Below are 24,658 nucleotides of genomic sequence, written 5' to 3'. Positions count from 1 at the left end.
CCTTGTCCCCGTTACCCCTGCTCACCTCAGAAAGCCTCGGGTCCAAGTGTTGGCCAGGTAGCCCCGGGGTGGCCTGCAGCTCCAGGGCCGGCTTCTGTTCCAGTTTGACAATTTTCTTCTTGTTTTGGGCTCTTGTGGATCCTATACTTTCTCGAGATCCGCTGTGCATTTAGAAGAGCGTTCTAGGTGTCTCACTCGGCATTTCTGGGTGTTCGGAGAGGAATGATTTCCAGCATAGCTACAGTATTTTACTGTCAGGTGTTGAAACGTCATATTTTGTCTCTATCTGAAGTATAGTTAAGTACTGGTAATCCGATGCTCGGGACGGTTTGGTCTTAAGTCAAGAACCGTAGCGTTAATAATCATATTAAGTAACACTAAGTTGAGTTTAATACGTTGGTTTATCAAAAAGCATGTGGACATGCACTGTGTGTAGATATTCAGGCTTCCAGCCCATCTGAGCAATGATTTTTGTATTGAAACCATTCATTCAGAAAATCACACAGTTGTTTGATTTTTGCTGCCACATGGCATGCTCTCCAGTAAATGATTCTGATTCCAGATGCAGTAGCAGTTTTTATAATTACAAATTCCTGGGGAAAAATTCACTTTGAGCTTCTGCTGCCACGTCAAGGTGGTACCTACCTGAAGCATGTGGTCACTTTCTTCCTCAGAGCAGTGATGGAACCGTCACTCCTGTCCCCACACTCCAGGTGTGGGGTCCTCTCATTCTCCTCCACGGCCGACCAGGCTGTCTGTCTGCAGGGCCCGTGGGCTCGCTCAGAGACAGGGCAGAGCAGCGAGGCGGAGCGGGCCCTGGAGAGTCACACCCAGTGTGGGTCCTAACATGGGTCTCTCCAGCTGTGTGACCGCGGGCACACCACTCAACCTTTGTAAAGTGAGGCTAAGGACAGCACTCCCCTGTTGGCGGTCTGAGGATTCCAGGGCATAATGCACGTGAAGTGCCAGACAGTAGCCTGGGGAGCAGGGAAGGGAGACGCTCACAAGGAGGGTCGCTGTGCTGTTTTCACCACGGACGCGCGTTCTAACCAGGTCTTGAAAGTGTCTTCGTCAGGGTTTACTGCCTTCGTGCCTGTTCACTTGCCACTTCTCTCAAAGAGGAGCACCTTTTCCCTCCTCCTTCCGTCCTGTTCCCACCTGGGATTACCAGACACACCTCTGACTGATACACCTGCAAAATCAGGAGTTTCCAGGGCTCCTCCTTCCTTCCTGTAGCTTAAGACACCCAGATCCCTGACCCTCTGGCATGATCTGGCGCCAGATACATTTAGAGCTCATGAAAATAGCCTGCAAGCTGTAAAGCACCAGGTGAGAGACAGCTGGGTCACCGCAGGCGGCGGCCCTTCGTGCGCTTGTCTGGGTGCCGCAGCCCAGTGTGAGAGCGGGACCGTGCCCTGCTGTGCGTGACCGAGCGGCCCAGCTCCGCACCCGGATGTGGAGGGAGAGCTGCCTGTCGGACGGGTTAACTGCCGTCTAAATGACTGCATCAGGGATCAGAATGGTTTATTGGAGGTCTTGCCGAATGTCTTAGCAAGGTCAAAGTGGTTGTGTAATTTTTCTGAGTAAATGGTTTCAAAGTGAAAAATGATCACTTGGTGGGCTGGAAGCCTGAATATCTGTGTGCAGTGCTTGACATGTGCTTTTTAATAAACCAAAGTATAAAGCTTGAGTTAATGTCATTTCGTATGACTATTGATCAAGAACCCAGACATGCCAGGAATCAGTTTGTAACGCGCTGTCTTACTGATCCTCACGGCAAGACTGTCGCAGTCACCGTGGACAGCAGCCGGTGAACAGCTTGTCCACGTTGAGAGGTGAGAGGGCAGAGCTTCGGTCTAGGGCAGCTCTTCTGACTCCAGACTCCGGTTCGGAGGGCGAACTACCCCCTTGCCCGAGCTCCTTACAACTCCCTGGATAAGAGCTCAGTGTATTTGCACCTGGTCGGCCAGCATTTCCTGCCTCAGAAATGCAGTTTTAAATGTCATCTCAAAGACGAACAACCTGGAAAGAATAAGGTTTGAAGGGGTTTACTTGCCTTTCTGGGTTGTGCACGTTTTCACTCAGGGAGGCGCAGGCCGCAGTCCAGTGAGCGTTCCGTTCTGCTGCCGGGCGATGGCTTCCGTTCTGAAAGCTGGCCTGGCCCTTTGTTGCTGAACGTGTCCTCTTTCAGGGGAGGACGGAGTCCATCACAGTGGTGAAGCTGCTGAGCTGCTTTGATGACCTTGTGGCCGCAGGGACAGCCTCCGGGAGGGTTGCCGTTTTTCAACTTGTGTCCTCCTTGCCCGGGAGAAATAAACAGGTACGTGCTGATCATTTTAGCATCCCTTAACTTTTTGACAAATTCCTCATGTATTTTAAATGAGAAACTCTCATCTGCTGAGAAAATATGTGCTCAGAAAAGCCTAGCACTGTGCTCTTTATAATCTGGTAACATCTTTGCTCCTGGTAGGACACTCGGCAGAAAGCACACGTGGCTAATTTAAATTTTGCTTAATGTTCTCTGGCTCTTCTCTTGTCAGCTTCAAAGGTGAATAGATGGATGGGCCCCTGTGCCGGGCTCAGCGTGGAAGCCGGGCTGGGAGCACCGGCTCTTCCACAAACAGCAGGGAGTGCGTCCCAGCTCGTCCGTGCAGCTCCCTCTCACAGTGCTCATCCTTTTCTCTTCTTGTGTGTGTTTTTGTCATTTATTTGTAGCTTCGGAGATTTGATGTCACTGGTATTCACAAAAATAGCATAACAGCTTTGGCTTGGAGCCCCAATGGAATGAAGTTGTTCTCCGGAGATGACAAAGGGAAAATTGTCTATTCTTCTCTGGATCTAGACCAGGTAAAATTATTTTCAGAAATGTTGTTGGCCTTCCATTTGAAGAAATTATATTCGTAATTGTATCTTTAGTTGGTCAGTTTGTATTCTTGATCGCTGTCCCTTTCTAATCTCAATTGTTATTTGTAACATTTTCTTTCAAGGACTTTTCTAATGCTTTATAAGCTACTTCTGTGTCTAAAGAATTGGCCTTTGTTTCTACTGGAACATTTATTTCTCCATTCTCCTGCTGTTTATTGCTACTTCTTAGAAAAGAGCCACTATCAATCCTGATTCCTTGAAAGGTTTGTAGGAGGGCGTGAAGCATCTCACAGTCATAATTATTGTTAACTGAAAAAAAAAAAAAAAAAAAAGGAACAACCTGAAAGCTGAGAATGTTTTATTCAGTGGGCTTACTGAGGACTTGAGCAGGGCAGACAGGCTCTCAGGTAGCTCTGAGGGACGGCTCCGGAGAGGTCAGGGAGGAGCCAGGACAGAGAGGAGCTGTGCCAAAACAAACCAGGTAGTTGAACATCAAAGGGTTTCTGCTAATCAAAGAAAAAACAAACATCTCAAATTAATGACTTCAGCACTTTCCTATGTTTGGGAAGATGCAAGAGTCTGGGCTCATTGAAATCATCCCTTCGAGATGCACCTTAACACTCTAGGGACAACATCCTGTTCCTTCCATCCTAAGTTCCCTCAGGGTGCCCATTGGCTGCCGTGGCTGATGGCCTCAGGTTTCCAGCAGCCTTAAATGCTTACTGATATGGCAGGCAGCGTTCTTTGTCCACACTGTAAATGAAAATCAGCGCTTTCAGTGGCTGGAGCACTGGCCCGGCCAAACCTTGGTTGTGTGGGAGAGACTGATGGCAGAGGAGCAGGGGGGTTTGGTGGCAGCAGGGGGCCCAGCCTCACCCTCTTATTGGTTATTTTGTTTATGCCTCACAGCAGCACCCTGAGCTAGGTGTGGAAATCCTCAGGTGGGGACTTGCCACTGGTCCGGGGGCGCAAGCCTGACAGCTCAACCTCAGACTGAGGGTCTGCTCCCAAACCATGCCTTTCCCACTGCGAACGTGGCTTTATGGCCGCCTGGGCTTTACTCACTGTGCCGTGTGTCTGCCCAGCTAGAGTGGGCCCCTTGGAGACACAGTCCATTCGTTTTCTCACTTGTAGTCATCATTCCTAGTGCGTCTAGGAATTCAGCAATTACTAGCCAGGCCCTTCTGCTCCAAGACTGACTGCAAATATTCTCTAGCAGTAGTTCTCAGACTTTTTTTGGTTTTTTTTGGAGAGAAGGTAATTGGGTTTAGTTATTTATTCTTTGGAGGTGGTACTGAGTTCTCAGACTTTCTGATCTCAAGATCCCTTCACATTTTTAAAAAGAGGACCCCAAAGAGCTTTTGTTTGTATAAGTTTATATCTACTGAGTGCACTAGGTTAGAAATTAAAAAAGATTTATTAACTTTATTTTGAACTAATAAACTCATTATGTGTTAACATAAATAACATATTTGTGAAAATAACTCTTTTCAAAACAAGTGAGGAGAGTGGCATTGCTTTACATTTTTGCAGATTCCTTTAATTCTGGCTTAATAGAAGACAGCTGGATTCTACATTTAACCTGCCACAATGCATTGTTTTGGCTGGAGTGCGTGAAGACGGTCTGCCAGACCGCAGCTGGAAATGGGAGGAGTGTTTTAGTTGCCCTTCCTTTATAGGGAACTGTGGATGTTCTTCTTTAATCATATCCCCAGATCAGTAGTAGTTTCTTTAAAGGTTGGTCACAACATGAAATCTGAAGTCACGTGGGTGAGTTTTTCGTGCTCTGTTACAGTGAAATCCATTGGTCTACCTTACACTTTGAATGGCTCCTTAACCCATATGTGATTTTGTAGCATGCAATGGTCACTTGGAAAATATTGACCCACTGAGATGCAGATCTTAGAAATGTTAACACCCTTAATTATGTAATATCAAAGAAATCACCCTTGTTAATGCCACCATCATTCTAATGAAAAAAGTCTTTAACCATTGGAAGTCTGCCAAGTTCGCAGGGGTGGATACAAGTTTTCAAATTCTAATCTTCGCTTGTAAACTTGAATTTTATTATTAACAGCAAATACTATCACTTGTTTACCTTGAAGCGACAGGCTCGCTTTGTTCGTTCTGAGGAAATGCCTGCCAAATACCCAAATGTGAATAATTACAGTATTTCAATTAAGAATGGCGTTCTGTGACAAGGAAGCGATTGCCTGGGCTCACAGCTCATGCAGTGCACAGGTGCTTCTCCGAGAGAACCAGAGGCTTCGTGTCAGCAGGCGCGCTGTGTGCACGCCCCCTTTTGTCACACAGACACAAAGGTGTGTGCAAGGGTCATGATTTGATGAAATTGTCGTTTTCTTGCATAAAGACATTCGGAAGTGAAATAGTATGTTTTGGCTGCGAGCGTCAAGGGTTAGCTGAGCCTGTCATTTGGTGCCCTGCTCAGCTTGGGCCCCCTTGAGGTTCCAGTAGCTCTCCCACTGTGGGTCTGTACCGTCAGCACAGATGTCAGCTCAGCGAAAGGGCAGGTAAAAAAATCCAGTTTTTTAATGACAGTGGTTTTGACCTCGACGGGTCACAGGGACCCTCGGGGACCGTGGACTACACTTTGAGAACTGTACTCCACAGGAAAGTGTTTTGTCAAGATGTGAACGGGTCCCCTGTATTTGTGCTTTCCTGCTGCCACTCCCCAGCCTGTGGGCGGCCCCAAGGGAGCACTGCTCAGGCACCGTTTCCAGAAACAGAGAGAAAATCATGTGCAGAATCCATTGTCCTGAGCACACTGATCGTTTTTTCCCAGCCTATTGAGGTTCTGATAATTTTTTTAAAAGACACAGGTATTCCATGAGACTTGCAAAAAAGACAAGGGAAGATGTGTGTTTTTGCAAAATACAGTACAATACATTTAATTCCATTACAAGCTAAGTCAAAAATTGAAAAGCCACGTCTGCATAACTGCACAGGTAGGCGGGAAATCTGGCTTAAAAGTCCTTGCTGTTTCATGAGGAATGAGAGTTTCTCTATCTTGATTATGTTGGTGGTTACACAACTGTGTGCATTTGTCAAAATTCATAGAATTTTATATCTAAAAAGGGTGTATTTTACTGTATGTAGATTTTACCTGTACATCTGATTGCTGCTCCTTCTTTCCCCTCAAAGGTCTGTGACGTTGCATCAGTATTTCCTGAACAATTAAAGACACAGGTTCTGGAGAAGAATGACTTACAGGAGCAGATATTTGAGTCCAAGAAATACAGTTTGTGTTAGCAGTAAAATACCTTCTAGAATTTTAATGTATTTCTTAATATATTTAGTGCGACTTTAATTTCTCTCTAGCCTATTGCCTCTGACCCTTTCAGTGGGCAAGGGTATAATGTCCCCAGAATTGCTCTGAACTCTTTGTGGGGGAAGACTGGAATACGGACTTTTGTTGTCACAGGAATTTTGTAGAAGGTCCCATTGTGTTCTCTTGGAATAAATGATACACATGATGCAACGTATTTCTGCTTAGGTCTTTATGGATTCTTCTTTGAACCATCTACTGAGAACATTTTAAAAGAAATTGTACAGAGTGTTTAAATGTTTCTTGGCAAACTTGATGTAGCTGATGACACTAACACCGTTTTCTCACTAGTGAGGACTCTTCCATTCAGTCAGTACTGAACCTGATGAGAATCAAAGCATACGTTTTAAGGGCTGCGTTGACCTAAATGCAGTCACTGGGAAGGCCGCGTTCCATCCGGCCGCGTTCCATCCCAGTCACAGCAGAGCGGTCCTGCACTCTGTCCGCAGGGCGTCTGTAACTCCCACCTGGTGCTGGAAGAGCCGGCCTCCATCGTGCAGCTGGACTACAGCCAGAAAGTGCTGCTCGTCTCCACACTGCAGAGAAGTCTGCTTTTCTACACCGAAGAGCAGTCCGTCAAGCAGATCGGAACACAGCCAAGGAAAAGGTGAGTGTCCCACGTGGGCCGGCCCAGGTGGGTCCCCAGCCCGCCTGCCCACAGGACGTCTGGTCTAGGCATGGACAGGAGGCACGTGTGGCTGCTGCACCTTGAGGGCCAGGTCTAGGGGCCTGGAGTCGGGTCAGCCTACCACGTGCCAGGCCCTCGGAGAACCTTAGTGAACTCAGCAGCAGAAGTGTCCCTGGCTGTGTCACTGCCGGTGGAGTTCCCACGGGCTATCACCTAGTCTGGAGAGGAAGGGAGGGTCTGGAAGGATTCAGGGCTCCAGGCCGAGACAGTGTTCCCCCTTTGCCTGGTCCCAGGAGGTAGAACAGTGAGGGAAGGGTCGGTCCAAGTCCCCCTGCCTGGCAGCCGGGTGGGGAAAGGCATCAAAGCGCACAGTGACACTCTTGTAGAGCTCTGTGGCTCGGTTTTGCTCGTGGTTTGCATGGGGTGGGGTGGAGGGGGTGGAGAGGGGGATAGATGGAGTGGAGGAGGGGAAGAGAAGAGGGCTGGGGCGCAGGGACTTGGGCTGTGGGAGAAGAGGGAGAGGACGGCGGGAGTTGGAGGAATTCCGGTGAGGCGGCAGCGCTGCCTGCTGAGAACCGGTGGCTCGTGGGCTGGGGGAACGCTGAGGGGGCTTGGGTGGCCTTGCGGGGAGTGGGGAGCACGGCAGGGTGTGCCGGCGTGGTGGATGAGGGCCGGCTGAGGCTGGTGGTGCCATCGGCTCCGTGAGAAGGTCAGGGAAGGTCCGCTGGGCAGAGCCAGCCTCTGGCATCTCAGCATCCCTTATTCTGTGTCCTGTCTGCAGCTACACAGTGGAAGTTTATTCTCTTTTCTATGTCGTGGCCCATGGCTGTTAAAAGACACCGTGAGCCTCCCCAATGGTTCCTGCTTTCCACGCTGAATACCCTCCTTAATTCCGTCAACAATTTGGTCTTTTTATAGCAATTATCTCCTTGTTGGGCCCTGGAAACTCAGTGGCATGTGCAGCTTGGGCTTAGTGGTTCTGCAGAACTTGGTCCTGACTTTCCCTCTGCCAGGATCCCACTTCTCAGCCGGACGCCTTGTGCCAGCTCGTCTGTCAGTGCCTCGCAGACTGTGTCATTCAGGAGGGTGGACTATAAAAGCCGATTCTTCCCATGGGGATCACAGACCCAGCGGTCTTTCTTTTAAAACCTGGCCTGCTAACCTCTCGTGTGGGCACCTAAGCTGCTTTGCGTGAGCCTCTCCTGCTGCGTTTGTGTAGTCAGGTGTTTTGGCAGCTTTGGATAAAAGCGTCCTCTTGCCAAGCAGAAGTATATAAACGTGCCCCCTTTCTCTTAGGGAAGGTATATTAGAGAAGTAACGCAGAAGGAGTGGAAACGTCTTAACCTTTGAGTCCTGAAGGCTTGTCTCTGCCATGTGCTGGATTAGACTGTCGTTAGCGAGGGCCACGCCTGCCTCCTGGGAGTGGTGCTTCATTCAGCAGGTGGCCCACTGGGTGGCCCACACGTGACAGCATGGGCAAGGGGACAGATCGCTGCCTGCAAGCCAGATGAACGTCTGGGCTGCGGTGATGCTGGACAGGAAGCATCGGGGAGAAGAGGCGGAAGGTCAGGAGAGGCTGCTGTGGCGGGGCGCGTGTTTGAACTGAAGCTGAGGTGTGGAAAGGGGTCTCAGGGAACAGCAGGTGCCGGGGCCCTGCACTGGGCTGGGGCCTGGAGGTTCAAGGAGCTGGGAGGAGGCTGGGTGGCTGTGGAGGAGTGGGCCGGGTGCCCCGGCGTGACAGATGTTCAATAAACATGTTCTAGAATGTAGGGTAGTAAATCGGTGTGGAGCTAGCGGGGAGAGAGCAGAGGGCATGGTGTCTGTTTTGGGTAGGCAGGAAGGGAAGCTACTGATTGGCCCCGCCAGGGACCTGAGCACATTCCTGAGGCAGGATGGAGGGGCTGGAGGGAAGCCCTGGAGGCAGAAGCACTGAGGGTCTGAGGAGCAGCTGGACCAAGTGTGTGCAGAGCAGATGGGGGCTGGGGGCTGGGGGTGGGCCCTGCACAGGGGCTGCTTTACTCCAGTGCCCTTGAGAGTCCCGAGAGGCTCTGGCCAGGGGAGGTCACTCTTGCTGCTGTCGAGAGGGCGAGAGCGGCAGCGGGCGTGGGTAGCCGGGGGCTCCCGGGTGATTCCGGTGGGAGGTGGGGGGGGCTCAGCCGGGGTGGGGTGCCGGGAAGGCTTTAGAGGCAGAGCCGATGGGTCTGTGGGCTCTGGGGTGTGAGAGGAGGTTAGGCAGAGACTTGTGGCCTGAGCAGTTGGGTAAGTGGGGATGTGGGTTATTGGCCCAGAGAAGCCTGGTGGAGAGAAGGCGGGGACCAGGAAGCGTGCTCCTCCTCCCAGTCGAGAGGTGGAGTGGCGGGTGGAGGGTGAGCTGGGCATTTGGGAGCCCTTAGCATTTAGACGGTATTTAAAGCTCTGGGACAATGAGCTCACCCAGGGAGGGAATGTAACTAAGAAAGTGGGGGAGGCCTCGTGTTCTGGGCATTCTGTTGTTTACCTGTCGGGGGAGGGAGCGCCTTCAGAATCAGCTGTGTCAGAGCTACTGATTGGCCCCGAGAAGGGGGCTGGGCTGGACCTTTGGATCCTGCCACGTGATGGCCCCGTGTGACCATGGAGCCAGGGGGTTGGAGGGGCTGATGGAGGAGAGGCAGGTTTTTGGAGGCCTTTGCTTTTGTAGACGGGACACAGATCTAGGGTGTGCCTCGAGGGGAACGTGTGGTCTGGCGAGAGTTTGGAGGGATTGCGTGACAGCATGTGGGATGGATGGGGTAGGCCCAAATAGGGCCAGGGATGCCCTGTCAGTGGGAAAGCAGAGCTCGGGTCCAGTGCAGGCAGGGGCACTCGGTGGTGGAGGATGCAGGCATCCCCTTCTGATCAAGGGCATGAACCTCCTCAGACTGGACAAAACCACGTCTGTGTTTCTCCCGGGAAATCTCCAGCCTTCCCCAGACACATCCCCCACCCAACGGGTTATATCTTGGTCCCCCTCTGCGTTATGTGGCGCCCTCCCCTGGCCGTGTGCATGTGCCCTGCGGTCCTGCTTCGGCAGCACCTGCCCGCTGCAGCTGGTGCCGGGTGTGCGTGTGGAGCCTCTGCACCCCAGTCAGAGCCACGGCGGATTCTGGAGCAGCCTGAGCGCCTGAGCGCCGTGCCTGTGTGGTGGCCTCGGGCGTCTGGCTGTCGAGATCGCTGTCAGGGCTCTGGCTGGTTCTCTCGTATCAGGCTCTCTGCGCTCAGCGCTTTGGGTCTGTGGCACCATGAATTACACAAAAATTAGAAAACACTATTTTATGGTTAGCATTTGATAACCAGAAAACCTTTTTCCGTATCAGTGTGGCTCATAAAGAGAATTCAGGTATTCTTTTAAAGTCATCAGTGATTTTTCTGGAAATTGTCCCCACCAAAATTAAGAAACTAGGTTAGTTTATTCATGATTTTAGAATCCTGCCCTGATTAGACCTTAAAAGTTGGAGTTTGAGTGTCCAACTCAGAATGACACGAGGAAGCGCTGTGGAGCCTCACGGCTGGGGGCGGTGGCCGAGTCGGGGTGAGGACGGTTTGCGCCTGGCTTGTAGCTAGTAGCCCTGGCTTCACTGCCTCATCCCGACCCGCTCCCCACACGACTCAGCAGTTCCTTAGAGCCAGCCACCTGCCAGGACCCTCCTCTGAGTGTCCATCCCCAGAGTGCCTGCTCCCCTTTCCTCAGCCTGTTCGTGGTCCGCTCAGTGTCCAAGGTCCTGGTGAAACATGTCCCCTTTGTGTGTGCTCCTCGGTCAGCTCTCCGAGCCTCAGGTACAGCACCGCCTGGATGCTGTTGTAACTGTTCGTGCGCACATCGTAGGATAGTGCCACATCCTTCTTAACTGCCTTTCAAGTTGCCTGCAGCCCTGCACAGTCACTTACATAATGCAGGAACTCACTAAATATTAAAGTGAATGCTTTAGGTACCTAAGGTGCGCAAATCAAAATGGAAGTGACAAGAGATTTTTAAGAGGACCTTTGCATAGAAGGAAAATAGATTTAAAACTTGGATCATCAAATAGAAACTGACTTGATAGGAAAGGCAGGAGGAGGAGGTTACGGGCTGCCCTTCTAAAATTCCTTTGAGTGTTTCTAGAGAACCTCTGCAGAATGCATCCCGCGGACAGGAATCAGATGCAGTGTGGATTAGAGAGCTGTCCACGATCGATCTACGGTGTTGACACTTGGTTAGTCTGACGATCTTTGTTTCAAAGCTGAGCTTGGCATTGGATGCCCTCCTTGGACCCCGCCCAGAGGGCTTTAGTTACTGAGGTGCCAGAGGGACATAGGGAGATGGTGTAGTATGGAGGAAGCCCTAGATGACTGGCTATGTGTGGCTGCGCGGGGTCGGGGAGCTGCTGGTGCAGCGAGGCGAGGCGGGAGCACGTGGTGAGCACGCACACGTGCTGGAGATGTAGGTGGGGTCAGAGCAGTTGAGCGCTTGTGGGGACTCACAGGGTCACAGCGTTGCTTTCCGTGTCTTCATCGATTGTCACCCAGTCCTCACACCAGCCTTTGAGGTGGGAGTTGTTATCCCTGGTTTACAGACTAGGAAACTGAGACCCACACTGCTTCGTTGTTAAATGTCAGGGCTGGAAATTGAGCCCAGGTGTCAATCTAAAGCCAGTTCAAAATCAGAGAACCCTTTTGGAGAGAGAATCAGGGGGACTTGGGGTTCAACTGAAACTCTTAGTATTTGAACTCTGGTGGAAGTCTGAGCTTTGGCAAAGATGTGGAGCAGTGAGAACTCACAGTTTGCTGATGGGAGTCTGGGTCGGTGTAAACACAATGGGAAAAGTTTGAAATTGTCTTCCGGACTTGAATTTGCTCTTATCTAACCAACAGTTAGTTACCCAGCAACCCGACAGTCCCACTCCTGAAATATCCCTGACAAACTCTGAGGCCTGTGTACTAGGAGGCTCTGCAGAAATGCTCATAGCACTGTTCAGAGTGAAAAACTGGAGCTAATTCAAATACCATCAATGAGAGGGTGAATAAATAAATTGGGAAATACTTTATAGCAGTGGAAGAGAATGAGCTACAGCTTTTTTATTAAGCAAGGATAAATCCTAGAAATATTAAGTTAAAAGCAAGTTGCAAAAGGATGCAAATAGCATCATACTGTTTTTCATGCAAATGAAAGACAAACAAGACTAAGTTATGTAGTGTTCAGGAGTCCCTAGATCTGTGCTCAAACTGTCAATAAAAGCAAGGGAACAATAAACACAGAGTTCAGTGTAGGTGTCTCCCCTGGGGACAGAGCGGGCACTTCAGAGCACAAGGCCGTCAGCGGTGTCGCTAATGCCTTATTTCCAGAGCTGAGGGCGGGCTCCTGGGCGCGCCTTTCACTGCTGGGCTTCATGAAGTGCTTTCTGTCTGTGTCAGATGTTTCATAATTTGAAAACCAGAAGAAAATACCAAGCCTGCGGATTAGAAGGGGGTCGGTCCCTCTGGTGGGTTTAAGGGGGTCCTGAGAGGGCTGCTGCGGTTCTGGACATAAAGCTGTGGTGCTGGTGTGAGCTCAGCAGGCAGACGCTAGGGGAACAGTTTCAGAGCAGGGGAGGGTGGTGGGTCCTGGGTTTGTCACCTTCTGCCTCAGCTTCTGCTTCCCTAGAGCGGCAGTCGCAGGGTCGCTGTGAGGATTAAACCAGAGAGTGGAGTTAAAGCCGGGGTGCGGTGCTCGGGCTGCACGCTTCTGATGGGGCTGTGGGGAGTGCAGGGCGGAGACTTGCCCTCTGAGGGTCTGGAGACGGCAGTGCGATTCCGTTAACAGAAAACACTGCAGAAAAGGATATGAAAAATAGAAAAGGGCTTGAAAAATAATCAATTTTGTTTTGGCTTAATCCAAAAATCTTTGTTTTAGTTAATATCAGGGGTTGAGAACTATCACTTTAAATCAGTCCATGTCTCTCTCTTTCCTTCTTCTGCTCCTGTAATTTCAGCACCGGGAAATTTGGTGCCTGTTTTATACCAGGACTTTGTAAGCAAAGCGATCTAACCTTGTACGCATCGCGGCCTGGGCTCCGGCTGTGGAAGGCTGACATCCACGGGACCGTTCAGGCCACATTTATCTTAAAAGATGTCTTTGCCGGAGGAGTCAAGCCTTTTGAGCTGTACCCGCGCCTGGAGTCCCCCGACAAGGGGAGTTGCAGCTCACCCGAGAAGCACCTGGGGCTCGTTTCCTGCTTCTTCCAAGAAGGCTGGGTGTTGAGTTGGAATGAATACAGCATTTACCTTCTAGACACCATCAACCAGGTACATGGAGCGATCGTGCCATATCCTTGGTGACTAGAGGCAAGAGAATGTTTATGGACATTTCTGCTTCATTTCTCAGATGACGGAAGGAGCTGTACTGATTCTAATGCTTTGCTTTTTCTGTTGGGCCAGGCGAGGAAATCAAATGAAAGTTTGGTTATTTTTGTAGATTTGAAAAAACATTTGGTTTAGATATTCATAGTCCTGTCCCCTGTTGAGAAATTATGTGTGTGTGTGTGTTTAATTTAAGCAAAAAACAAAACTTGTTCTTTATAACCTGTTTGAATCTTTTGTTTTCCGACTACCAAATGACTATGAGCACGGTAAATGAAAACTTAGACGGGACAGAAACAGTAAGGCAGAGACTCTCCCTCGACACCCCCAGGTAACACTGAGGGCACAGGATGGGGGCCCTGTCTCTGTTTTTCTTTCCACCCTGTTCTTTTACCTCTGTTTCCTCTGTTTTTCCTGTCCAGCAGGAGCCACATTGTTTTGCCTTTTCTTTTTTCTTTTAATGTTGTATCTTGGACAACTTTCCAGCATCATCAAATCACAGTAGGAGACACTTTCTGTTTAAATCAGGATAATAATAGATTATGGCCAAGAGAGACAGATTTAAGAATTTAAAAAAAGTTTAGTGTCAGGTCCTCCTTGAGGGCAGAGCTTTTGCTGTTTTGTAAATAACCTCCCCACCTCAGCCCCCCCCATCCTTCTCGGTTCTTCCTTCCTGAAGCCTGTAGGCCTCTGACAGACAGTCTGCTTTATAAGCAGAGCTTCACTATAGAAATCAAAGGGGCTTCTTAATTGGTGTGCCAACAGAAACCGAAATTCATCATCTGAAGGCTTCTTAATTACTGTTATTAGCCATGCCTGCTACTGCTGGGTCAGTAGAAAGAAAAGGGACCTCTTCTTCTCCTGGAAGATCCTGGTTTGGTTCTGCCTACAACTAGGCATCTCTCATCTCCCGGCTGGGCTTCTGTACCCGGAGCATGGGGAGGGAGCGGGTGAGCTGGGTTAAGGGTCACCAAGGTGCCCTTTAGCCCTGAGTTTGTTTCTTAAAGAACATTTTGAAAGGCATTTTTGTATTCTTCCTGGTTATAGAGAATATAACTTCTCCTTTCTTTGGGTCCTCTTTGAATGTCATGCACACTTATTAATTAGTGGGGTCAAGATACACTGTGATTACAATCAGTTCCTCCCTCCTGAGCACTCACCCGGCACTCTCTGTAACAGGCACAATCCCCTTCATGTTATAGGTGGAGAAACGGAGGCACAGGGGCTGCTCATGGGCAGACAGTCTGAACGTGGCACCAGGATTGGAAGCTTTCAAACTGATGTCAGTCTAAAGCTGTTCATCAGGGTTATTTAAGAATGAACAAGAACTCAGCCCCATTTCTCTTCTACAGTGAACTAGTCTCTTATTTGCAGTGTTGACTGAGAAGCTTTTTAACTCAGTGTGGGCTCAGGGATGTCCTGTGTTTTGCTTGCTGCCTACTATCAGACGTTAGGAGAACCATCCCTCTCTCATTCATTCATCCAGAACCACGGATTGCAGTGCGCACTAGTCTCTCCCACAGGAGTACACAGTGGGGGACCTAGACCTGCCAGCCCCTGGTCCAGCCCAGGAGGGGTGTGCCAGGCGGGGGCTGGTTACAGCGCTGTGAGCTGGGACAAGTCCTGGGTTGCCAAGGAGGGCGAGCTTGTCAGGAGACAACAGAGAAGTTCCAGAAAGTCATCATAACAAAGGGCAGTTATCTGGATTCCTTCACATGCTTGTATGACTTGAACTATTAGGATTGCCTGGTTTTGTGATTTTTTTTTTTTTTTTTTTTTGACAGGCCACAATTGCTGGTTTGGAAGGATCAGGCGATATCGTGTCTGTTTCCTGCACAGAAAATGAAATATTTTTCTTAAAGGGAGACAGGAACATTATAAGAATTTCCAGCAGGCCTGAAGGGCTAGCATCAATAGGTTTGTATTTGTTATAAAATGTACCGTGTGTATGTAATTGCCGTTAATAATGTATAAAACTTACCATTTGCTCGTTAAATGGTCGTAGCTTTATCTGAACAAGGAGGTATTCAGTGGGTTTCCTTTGACTCTTAAAATACGGTTTGTGATACTTTTCTTGAAGGTTACCTACTCTCAGGCTTACGTCAGCCAGGGTCTCACGTTGGGTAGCGTTGCTTCTGTGGGCTTGGAAGATGGGGCGGTCGGGTGAGCAGGAAGGAAAACCCAGCCCCACTTGACTGATCTCCGATGCTCTGAGACAACCTGTGAGACTAATGCATGAGGCGTCAGAATGTTTAAATCTGCCATCTGGGGCATACTTTTTACCTTTAACACAGTTCTTCCTTGTGTCTTGATTATTCTGTTTTGACTTCTTTTTTTGTAATTCATATATAAGCCCAGATTCTAAAGAGTCTTACCGTGTGCTGTTGCGCACACGTCCCCACTGCTTCACGTATGTGTCCCTGGCAGTAGCAGCAGCTGTGGGGCGCCCGTCCCCATCACCCCTGTGTCATCCTCGCCAGGTTCCAGAGACTCTGCTAAGCACCTAACACTCGTGACCTTACGCAGTCCTCAGCCACCCACGTGGGAGGTTCTCAGTCTCTAGGTGAGCGGGGTGCCTGCCCAGAGTCACCACCACTGATGTGACACATGAGCCCCCGCCTTTCCCTGACCAGGCCCCTTCCCCCAGGGGCTGGAGTGGCCTCGCCCTGCCTTGCTCGCTGTGCTCCCGGGGCCCTGCTGACGGGCATGCAGGGCACCTCCAGTCCTGCCGCAGGCGCCCGCCCTGGGGCGCTTGCAGTGTCCCGGCAGAGGGTGGGCGCTCCCAGGGGTGGCTTGCCCTGGGGGGCGGTGCCCTCTGCCCACCACGCCTCTCTGCTCTCCGCACCGCCCTCGTGGCTCAAGACCTGTCCAGGTATCACTACATCTCTGATACTTCCCCTAAGTGACTTAGTTGAGTCAGTCTCTCCTCTTCGCTGAGTTCCTGGGACCCTTTTCCTGCTGCTCTTTGACCTCAGTCATTGACCTACCACTTACCCTCACAGAAAAATAGATTTTTGGTTGCAAGGATCTTGTGACTCACCTTTGTGGCCCTAACACAGCACAGGGCTTGTGGAAGAGCCTAGTATGATGTGTTAGCAAATGGTGTCCTCAGTTTGCAGATTAGAAAACTGAGGCTTGGGGGAGTGAGTGACAAGCCCCAGGTCACCTTTCAGATTTCTGCTGCAGCCGCTGTTTCTCCTGCCTCACCAGGGTCAGCCCTGTACACAGTTGTGGGTGCGCCGCCGGTTTCCTGGGGTCCCTTGGCCGCAGGGCCATCCTCACTGTTGTGTCTACTCTGATCAGCATCAGCTAATGTCTGAGTAAGTGCAGGAGAGGGAGCGGGGACCCTGGACAGGAAGTGGGGTGCCCTGCCCTCCAGCATAGGAGGGGCAGCAGCCTGCCGGGCCCGGCCCCATGCGATCCGCAGCCGGCACGAGGCATTGCTGCAGCCTTTTGTCTTTATTTACAGTGTTGGAGTTCACAGTGTAGCTGCTAGGAGAGTATAAAAAAACACTCTTGGGGGAGGGGATAGCTCACGTGGTAGCGCGCACGCCTCCCACGCACGAGGTCCTGGGTTCAATCCCCAGTACCTCCCCTGAAAGTAAAATAAAATAAATAAAACTAATTACCTCCCCCCCCCAAAAAAAAACCATTTTCACGTTAGCCAGATACTATCCTCAAAAAGGTGAAAATGAAATTATGAGCTATCCTGGTCCTACATTTATAATCTTTTCAGAGATGAAAGGGAGTGAATTACTACCTCAGATCACGGAGGGCAGGCAGGATGAACATCGTTCCAGAGCTGTCACTTTCATGAGGAGGAAATAAGGTCTGACTCCTGAGTCTGTGAGATGGGCCTTAACAGTGTCACCAGGGGGCAGGGCAGCCCACAGAGGGGAAGTGGCGTGGAGCCCGGAGGCCAGGAGAACTTCCTGCGGTCATGGAAGTGCTCTGTGTGTGCACTGTCGGTGGTGGCCTCTGTCCACACGTGGCCGCTGAGTACTGGCCATGTGGTGAGTGTGACTGAGGGACCGCGTTTTAAATGTTGTCAGGTTTTAATTAATCTGAATTTGAATGGCCACGTGGCTGGTGGCCACTGCTTTGGACCGCACAGCTCTCGGCCGAAGTCTGCGTTAGCTTGCGTGATCTCCTTCCTGCGAGTAACTTCCCTGCCCTGCTTGTCGCCGGAGTGCGCTCCCGAGCCTGCAGGCTGCCCCTGCGGCCCCCGGGAGGGCAGGAGTGCCCGTCTGCGTGGGTGAGGGTGTATCCCAGCCCCTGGAACATGTCCAGCATACAGTCGATACTCAGTAACAAAAGGACAGCCAAATGGATCAAAATGGGCCACGGTCCTGACTTGGGGGTTCTGTGGCCGGAGCATGCCGGTGTCATGTTGGGAGGAGGATGAGTCCACGGAGGGGAGCTTGCCGGCCCCTGTCATGGGAACAGAGCGCCGGGACTCAAGTTCTGCTGGCATCAGACACTGACACCTTCTTGGACTTCTGTTTGAAGTTGCACCAGTGGAAAATTACCTTTCCTTCCTTGAAATTCAGGAAATTTTATTATAGATACATGTGTTTTTCAACCGCCCTTTGACTAGTATTAAAGTATATTCAAGGTATAGGGTTAAAATGAGATGTCACTAAGCCCTTTTTCAATAGACAGGCATCTCTTTCATAAATTATTTGTGAATTGAAGTGAGAAATGCTCTATACTTGTCTTTCCCTTTGAGTTCTTTACAGAAGACAGCTGTGGTGAGTTTTGCTGATTTTGATACAGGGACTTGCTAGAGAACAAAAACCATTGAAGTCTTTTGTGCAGTTCTTTTGGTTTTGCTGGCTTCTCTGGGTTTAGCAGGCTGGTATTTAGGGCTGGCAGACCTTAGTAAGAGCACGCCGTCTTTCTCTCCGAGGACCCATTTTAAAACCGAACTCTCCTCTCCCAGCACGGGATGGTCTGGAGGCACCGGGATGCACAGACCAAGTCCACGGGCAGCGCGCTGAGAGGCCTCTGGGGGCCACGCTTCCCGAGACCAGGCTCAGAGGCGCTTCTGTGGGCAGCTCCGTGGCCAGTGAGCCCAGGAGCAGGAGCGGCTCACTCAACTCCACCGACAGTGGCTCCGGGCTCCAGGCAGCCCCCGAGCTGGGCAGGGGCAGCCAGCTCAGCACCAAGAGGTTCAGCGCTATTAGCTCGGAAGACTTCGATCAGGAGCTTGTTGTGAAGCCTCTCAAAGTGAAGAAGAAGAGAAAGAAGAAGACAGGTACAGCCTGCAGCAAGGCCCGCGCGGAGCCCCCCGCACACTTGGGGCGCTTTACCGCGCTGTCGGGGGTGGGGGGGTGCGGCTTCCCCGCGTGGGTGCTTGCCCTTCACCCAAAGGCACAGAAGACCTCTGAGGGCGAACGTGTTTCTTCCCCAGAGGAGTTTTACTTGAAATATTTTGCACATTGTACCCCAGGTGAAGCATCTCTGGTTTAAGTAACGATAGACCATGCCAACTTGCTTCACAGTTCTGGGTTTTATACTTTTTAATATTTAAATGAAAATTTTGGTCTGTTCCTGTATATCCTTATTAGACCAGAGAGTCTGTGAACCTGGATGGAAAGTCATGGAACTCTTTGGATGGACCAGTTTCTGTTTAGTGTTGAGCATGTCCTTAGATAGGAGATTTAACATTGAATCCCCTAATTTAAGGGATTCAACAGTGAATTTTTTTTTTAATTTTTTATTCTTTGGTGACTATTAAGCCTCTCTAGCTAAAGATCACTGCATTTTTGAAGGAAAATGTTATCAGATTCCTTAGCATTTTAATAATTTTTTAAAATTTTACAAGTTGGTCTGTGATCTGTTCCTTTGTTTTTCTTAGTTAACATTTCTTAAAGGAGGCTCAGAGCCATCAGTATGTACAGTATTTGCATCCATTTAAAACACTGGGATAGTTTGTGCTTAAGAGATTTATTCCTCACCATTTATTATCCTTCATTTAAAATGTTTCTTTCTTAAGCCAAAATTTTGTTTTTTAATTAGTGTCTTACTCTTTACATAGAGTCATCTAATTTCAAATGTTCTTTTAAATTAGACGGCGGAAGCAGGAGTGCCTGCCACAGTTCCCTCGAGTCGACCCCCTGTGGCGAGTGTCCCAGAGGTAGCCCCCAGTCCTTGAACGCAGACCTGCTGTCCATGACCTCGAGTTTGGGCAGCACCATGGATCGGTCCAGCACAGGGTCTCCCGACCAGGAGAGCACCCTCAGCGGCGAGGCGAGCGGCATGCTGCCAGAGTACAGCGACCCTGAAGCATTTAGTGTCCTGGAGGTGCCTGGCCCCACCCCTGACTCACTGAAGGAGGGACGTGACAGTACAATGGAGCTCCCACGAAGTGGCCATGCAGGCGAGGTGGGGCCGCACAGTGGAGGGCTGAGTTTGCCCTGGCTTTCCAGGGAGGACGTGGACTGGAGTGGCGACGTCCCAGAACCCAGAGAGGAGCCCTGTCCTGCAGACGATGGGCTGAATGGCAGACAGTCCACCTGCCAAGAACAGGGTGGCAGGTCTGCTGAGGCCCAGGAGGTGGGGGGCAAGGAGCCTGACAACCTCCAGAGCACGTTTTCTGAAGCCCCCCTCCTGGATGTGCCCCCGGTGCCGTCCAGCCTAAGCTGGGCCCCCAGTGCTGAGTGGTGGCTTCCGGGGACCAGAGCTGACAGAGGTGGGGTTGAGGAGCCCAGCAAAGAGCAGGGCTTCCTGACGCGTGCGGGGCCCCCTGACCACCTTGACTCAAGTCCCTGGCACGCTGCCACTGACAAAGACACAGGCCAGAAAGCAGTGGCTGCTTCAGAGTGTGACCCGGCGGGTGCAGGAGGACAACTGGCTCCCCAGGCCTCTGCCCTGGTGGCCAGCGCCCAGGAGCCTCACCTGGGGCAGCCTTCACGGGATCAGGGACTGACGTCCAGCGACGAGGAGGACATCTATGCCCACGGGCTGCCCTCTTCGTCATCGGAGACAAGCGTGACAGAGCTGGGAGGTAGCCGCTCTGCGCAGGACCTCAGCCAGCCGGGCACAGATGATCCCGGGCTGCTCAAGTCAGATCAGGTATGTGGGCGCCTTTCTTACAGGAAGTCATTGGCAAACTGATGATTTTTCTTCACAGAAATTTAAACGTTCCTACTGTAAAACCGTCAGGCAGATGCTTTGGAGTCTGGATTTGGGGGAATTTCCGGCGCAGGGACCTTGGATGGCCTGATCTCCTGCTGACCTGCCATCCCACTGGGCAACCTGCTCTCCTGACACAAGCAACCACTCCTGTTGATGCTGACCCCGCGAGGCCAGCCAGCCCAGCACAGGCGCCTGGGGTCGGTTGTTGCAGAGGACGCTGAAGTGGCGTGGGGGCCACTCCAGAAAGCCAGTAGGCAGAGGCCCATCCACTTGTGGAGGAGAAGGCGCTGAGCAGGGAGGAGGTAGGGGCTCTCCTCCCCTTCTCTGCAGACAGCATCTCAAGGAACCCGCCATGTTCAGACTCCTGTCTCCTTGACCTCCAAACGGTGGCACCAGGGCTCCCCTGCAGGCTGTGCAGAAAACAGGTTTTGGGTGTCTGGTTTCCTGTCGGTCCACCCAGTCCATGCAATTAAGAGACTCTTCTTGGTCGTTTTATGTAACAGAAGTGATTTTTGAAAGTACTTAACCTTCCATAGCAAGTAATTGTCATTAGCTATATTTGATTTCAGAACTAACTGTATTGTGACTTTTCCTGCTGAGTAGACGTGAGGTGTGGATTGAGTGTGAACCTACAGCCATGTGCGTTTCCTCCAAATTGCCACTGGGTTCTCTCAGCGCTGATGACATGTGACGTGGGGACTGCTCTCACCAGGTGCCAGGCGCCGTGCCCAGCACTTTACAAGTTTAACTCATTTACTTCTCTGAAACCAAAAACCATGAAATAGGTGCTGGTGTGGTCCTCGTGTCACAAGAGGAGATTGAGACTCGGACAGCTGAATGGCTCGCACGGGGCGCGTAGCAGGGGAAGGGCAGGGCTGGCCCAAGGCCCTCCCTCAGACCTGTGCCATCCTGCCTCGAAAGGGAGACGTGCTGCCTCCTTGTTTGAAGGCAGCATGTCAGAAGGCTGGCCCCTTCTCTCCGTGTTCCCCACATTCAACCTTCCTCCAGGGCCCTTGACTGCCAGGCGCCGTGTCTGGTGCTGGGGATGCCACAGGGACACAACAGGCAGTTGTGGGTCTCAGAGCCGGGAGGGGCCAGACACGTGTGCCCGTCCTCCCTGTTGAGTGGGCCTCGGCGATGGCGGTGCGACCTGGGGACGACACCGCAGGGCACCTACTCAGCGGCAGCATTAGCCTGTGGGCTGGACCTTTGGGATTCTAGGCCAGGGCTTTAGAAAAGTCCTAGGTGAGGGGGCACCTGGCACTTTGAGGACCCCCCCTTCTTCACTGTTCTGCCTCGCCCCCTCCAGATAGCTGGAAAGCCACATTCCCTTGGGTTTTGTCATGGTTCGCAGGGCCGGACGGAGGAGGGCTGGGCACCATTCTCTCTGAAGCAGTTACCTTCACGTGTGGGTAACTCCAAGTCCATTGAGTGCTTTCACAGTTTTAGAAAGCTGTTAAAGTACGCACTTTATTTAGCTTTGATTCTTAAAAGAATCCTAACAACTACCCTTAGTCTACAAAATTCACTCAGGCAGGGTGTCTTGGCCAGGTCGCCATCAGCCACGTGATGTGCCATGTGGCCAATGACTGCATGGCACTTGGAAAATACAGTGAAGACACAAAGCTGTGGTGCTGTTTCTCCTGGCACCTCTCTGATGATTAGACGTACAAAAATCTCAGTGCATGCCAGAGTGAAGTGGGATATACCTGCAGAATAAAACCTGGTCCTTTCAGGTTTTGGGAAAGATGCAGCATCTGTGACCAAGTGTCGTGCAGGGACGTCTGTGGTCTTTGTAGGGGGACAGCAGCTCCTGTTTCAGGGTGTTTCTATTAGAGCATGGTCCAGGGTAGCAGGGGCGGGTCTCTGCCTGGCTCCTCAAAGGTCCTTTCTCTCTCACACACACAGAAGGGTCCTTTCAGCTCTGTGACTTTCCTCATGTCCTGCACACTTCTCTCACTGACAGCAGCACGGCAGACGCAGCTGTGTTGCCTGCCATGGAACTCAGAGGCTCTGTCCTTGTCAGTTTGCAGAGAGCTGGATGGGCTACTCGGGCCCCGGTTACGGCATCCTCAGCTTGGCGGTCTCTGAGAAGTACATTTGGTGCCTGGACTACAAAGGCGGCCTGTTCTGCAGCGCGTTGCCAGGTGCCGGGCTGCGCTGGCAGAAGTTTGAAGATGCCGTCCAGCAGGTGGCAGTGTCACCCTCAGGTTCGCCTCCCAGCCCCCTACCCCCTGCCCCGGTGCGGGCCTCACCGCACACAGGGGTCCTGTCCCTGGCAGACTTGCCTTTTCCCGCAGATCTGAGGGGTTTTCTCCAAAGAACGAAAGCTGCTTCGTTTGGCATCAACTAAAAGTAGTATAAATGCAGTTCCATTTTTGGTTTTTTATTAATTGCAGCAGTAACATGTGCACATATTTTTATAAGCTATACAAATAGCTTGAAATTTAATGGGTTTGGGTTTTTTTTTCTTCTTTTGGAGATATTAACGTACAAACTCCTTATAAAAATGAATGTTTTTATTTCTTAGTGTTACTTTAAAGCAACTGAACTAACGAAGACAGGCCCACAGATGTACTGGATATGTTCAGATTACTTGGTTTCCTTTTTGGAAATTATTTTTGAATGAGCTACATATATGCTCTCTGACTGTAAGAAGAAAGTGCATTCTTTTGCACTGTGGTTGGGTCATTTTTAGTGAATTGGGGCAGACGTTTCCTGGATGGCGTTCCACCTCCCTGATCTGTGCAGAATCATTTGCTTGTTCGTTTTGTCATAATGTCGGCTGCTTTACCTGTTTGGGGGTGGGAGGTGGGTAGGCAGAACTGAAGTCTGTCTGTGTGTTTGTCTTATAGTAGCTGGTTTATTGTTAGGACGTTGGACTGGAAGTCAGACAAACTGAGTCTGTGACCTCAGCTTTGAGATGGACTGCCCCTAACCCTCCTCGTCTTTGCCAGTATTTAAAGTACTAGTTTGTTCAGGGTTATTTTGTCTTGTCTCTTTGCCTGTTTGGAAAGTATTTTCCCTTGGAGACTAAGATAATAGCCTGCTTGGCTAGCAGGCATTATGTAATTGTGCGTTTTAACTCTCTTCCTGTCGTTTACCTTTGGGTTCCTCTCCCCAGATATTTATAAACGTTGGCTCTTCCCCTATCGTGTTAATTACTTTGGTTTGCAAATCATTCAGTCCCGCGTTACTCTGTGAGAACTCTTCCCGCCGGCTCATGTCGCTGCTGAGCTGTCCTGCAGGCCCGTCTTGGGTGGCACCCGGGGGCGCTGCGGGCTTGGTGCCTGCCTCAGTCCCCATGCTTACTTCGGCTCCATCTGCACAGCGAGCCTTCCCGTCGGCCCCTGCTCGTTACCCGCCCCTTCTTCATGTTTATAGAACCCCTTTCTAAGCGAGAAGAGGACAGCCCAGTGCAGATGCCTCCCTTTCCTGCATCTCACCCATTGAGCTGGTCCAGAAAGGCCCCTCCCTTGGGGTCCCCACAGGACTCTCGGCCTTTCTCGGGGCACGAATTGTGCCTCGTGATGTTAGTTTGGGGACTCCTCTCTGCAAAGCTGGCCGTGGTGGCCCTGCTCCTCTCCCATGTGATGAGTGCCCCTGGCAGACCTGCTCCGTGTGCTGGGTCACTGACACGTTCTCACCTCCTGTCCTTCTGACACCTGTACGGTAGAGGTGACCCCCACTTCACAGAGGAGGTGATGAGGCTTGGAGACGTTAGGTGACATGATGGGCAGAGCCACACAGTGAGAGGTGGTGGCCAAGGGCACAAGCCTGGGCGCGGTGGGCTCTTTCCCCAGTGGGATGGTGGCAGAAATCTCTCACCCCGCAGACCCAGAATGGAGGTTTGGGGGTCAATAATTCTTAATCTTTTTTTTTTTTCAGTTTTTTAATTTTATTTTCTAGAAGGAGGAGGTAATTTGATTAATTTATCTATTTTTAGAGGAGGGACTGGGGATTGAACCCAGGACCTCCTGCATCCTGAGCATGTGCTCTACCACTTGAGCTACATGCTCTCCACCCGATAATTCTCAATCTTTATTGGACAGTGAGTAGAATTTTTATTTCCACAGGAGCCCTTCTCTGGAAGATTGAACAGAAATCTAACCGAGCCTTTGCTTGTGGAAAAGTGACCATCAGGGGGAAGCGGCACTGGTACGAAGCTCTGCCCCAGGCGGTGTTTGTGGCCCTGAGCGATGACACAGCCTGGATCATAAGGACCAACGGAGACCTGTACCTGCAGACAGGTAACTGCCTGCCGCTTCTCCTGCTTTGTGAGGGACATGCCTAGAGACCGTGACCAAGAGGCTAGAAATCAATTTAAATTAAAACACTTCTGGGAAGAG

The 24,658-nt window shown here is 50.9% G+C and overlaps 1 protein-coding gene across 5 annotated transcripts in view; it reads left to right on the top strand.

The window, feature by feature from the left end:
• TECPR2 (tectonin beta-propeller repeat containing 2) overlaps nt 1–24,658 on the top strand; it is an 83,759-nt gene that overhangs the window by 19,376 nt on the left and 39,725 nt on the right. For 3 of the 5 annotated variants that reach the window (XM_074364985.1, XM_074364988.1, XM_074364987.1), the window contains exons 3-11: nt 2,192–2,320; nt 2,716–2,847; nt 6,661–6,818; nt 12,803–13,115; nt 14,954–15,086; nt 18,079–18,426; nt 19,243–20,246; nt 22,336–22,519; nt 24,386–24,559. In XM_074364985.1, the coding sequence (XP_074221086.1) occupies nt 2,192–2,320; nt 2,716–2,847; nt 6,661–6,818; nt 12,803–13,115; nt 14,954–15,086; nt 18,079–18,426; nt 19,243–20,246; nt 22,336–22,519; nt 24,386–24,559 (2,575 nt within the window). Of the gene's footprint in view, nt 1–2,191; nt 2,321–2,715; nt 2,848–4,424; nt 5,187–6,660; nt 6,819–12,802; nt 13,116–14,953; nt 15,087–18,078; nt 18,427–19,242; nt 20,247–22,335; nt 22,520–24,385; nt 24,560–24,658 lie in introns of those variants that run through there. The other 2 variants (XM_074364989.1, XM_074364990.1) reach the window with 2 other exon arrangements.

This window comes from Camelus bactrianus, chromosome 6 (genome assembly GCF_048773025.1).
Source record: "Camelus bactrianus isolate YW-2024 breed Bactrian camel chromosome 6, ASM4877302v1, whole genome shotgun sequence".
NCBI classification, from domain to species: domain Eukaryota; kingdom Metazoa; phylum Chordata; class Mammalia; order Artiodactyla; family Camelidae; genus Camelus; species Camelus bactrianus.
The sequence above is the reverse complement of the archived record's forward strand: the minus strand, read 5'-3'. Positions and strand labels throughout refer to the sequence as shown.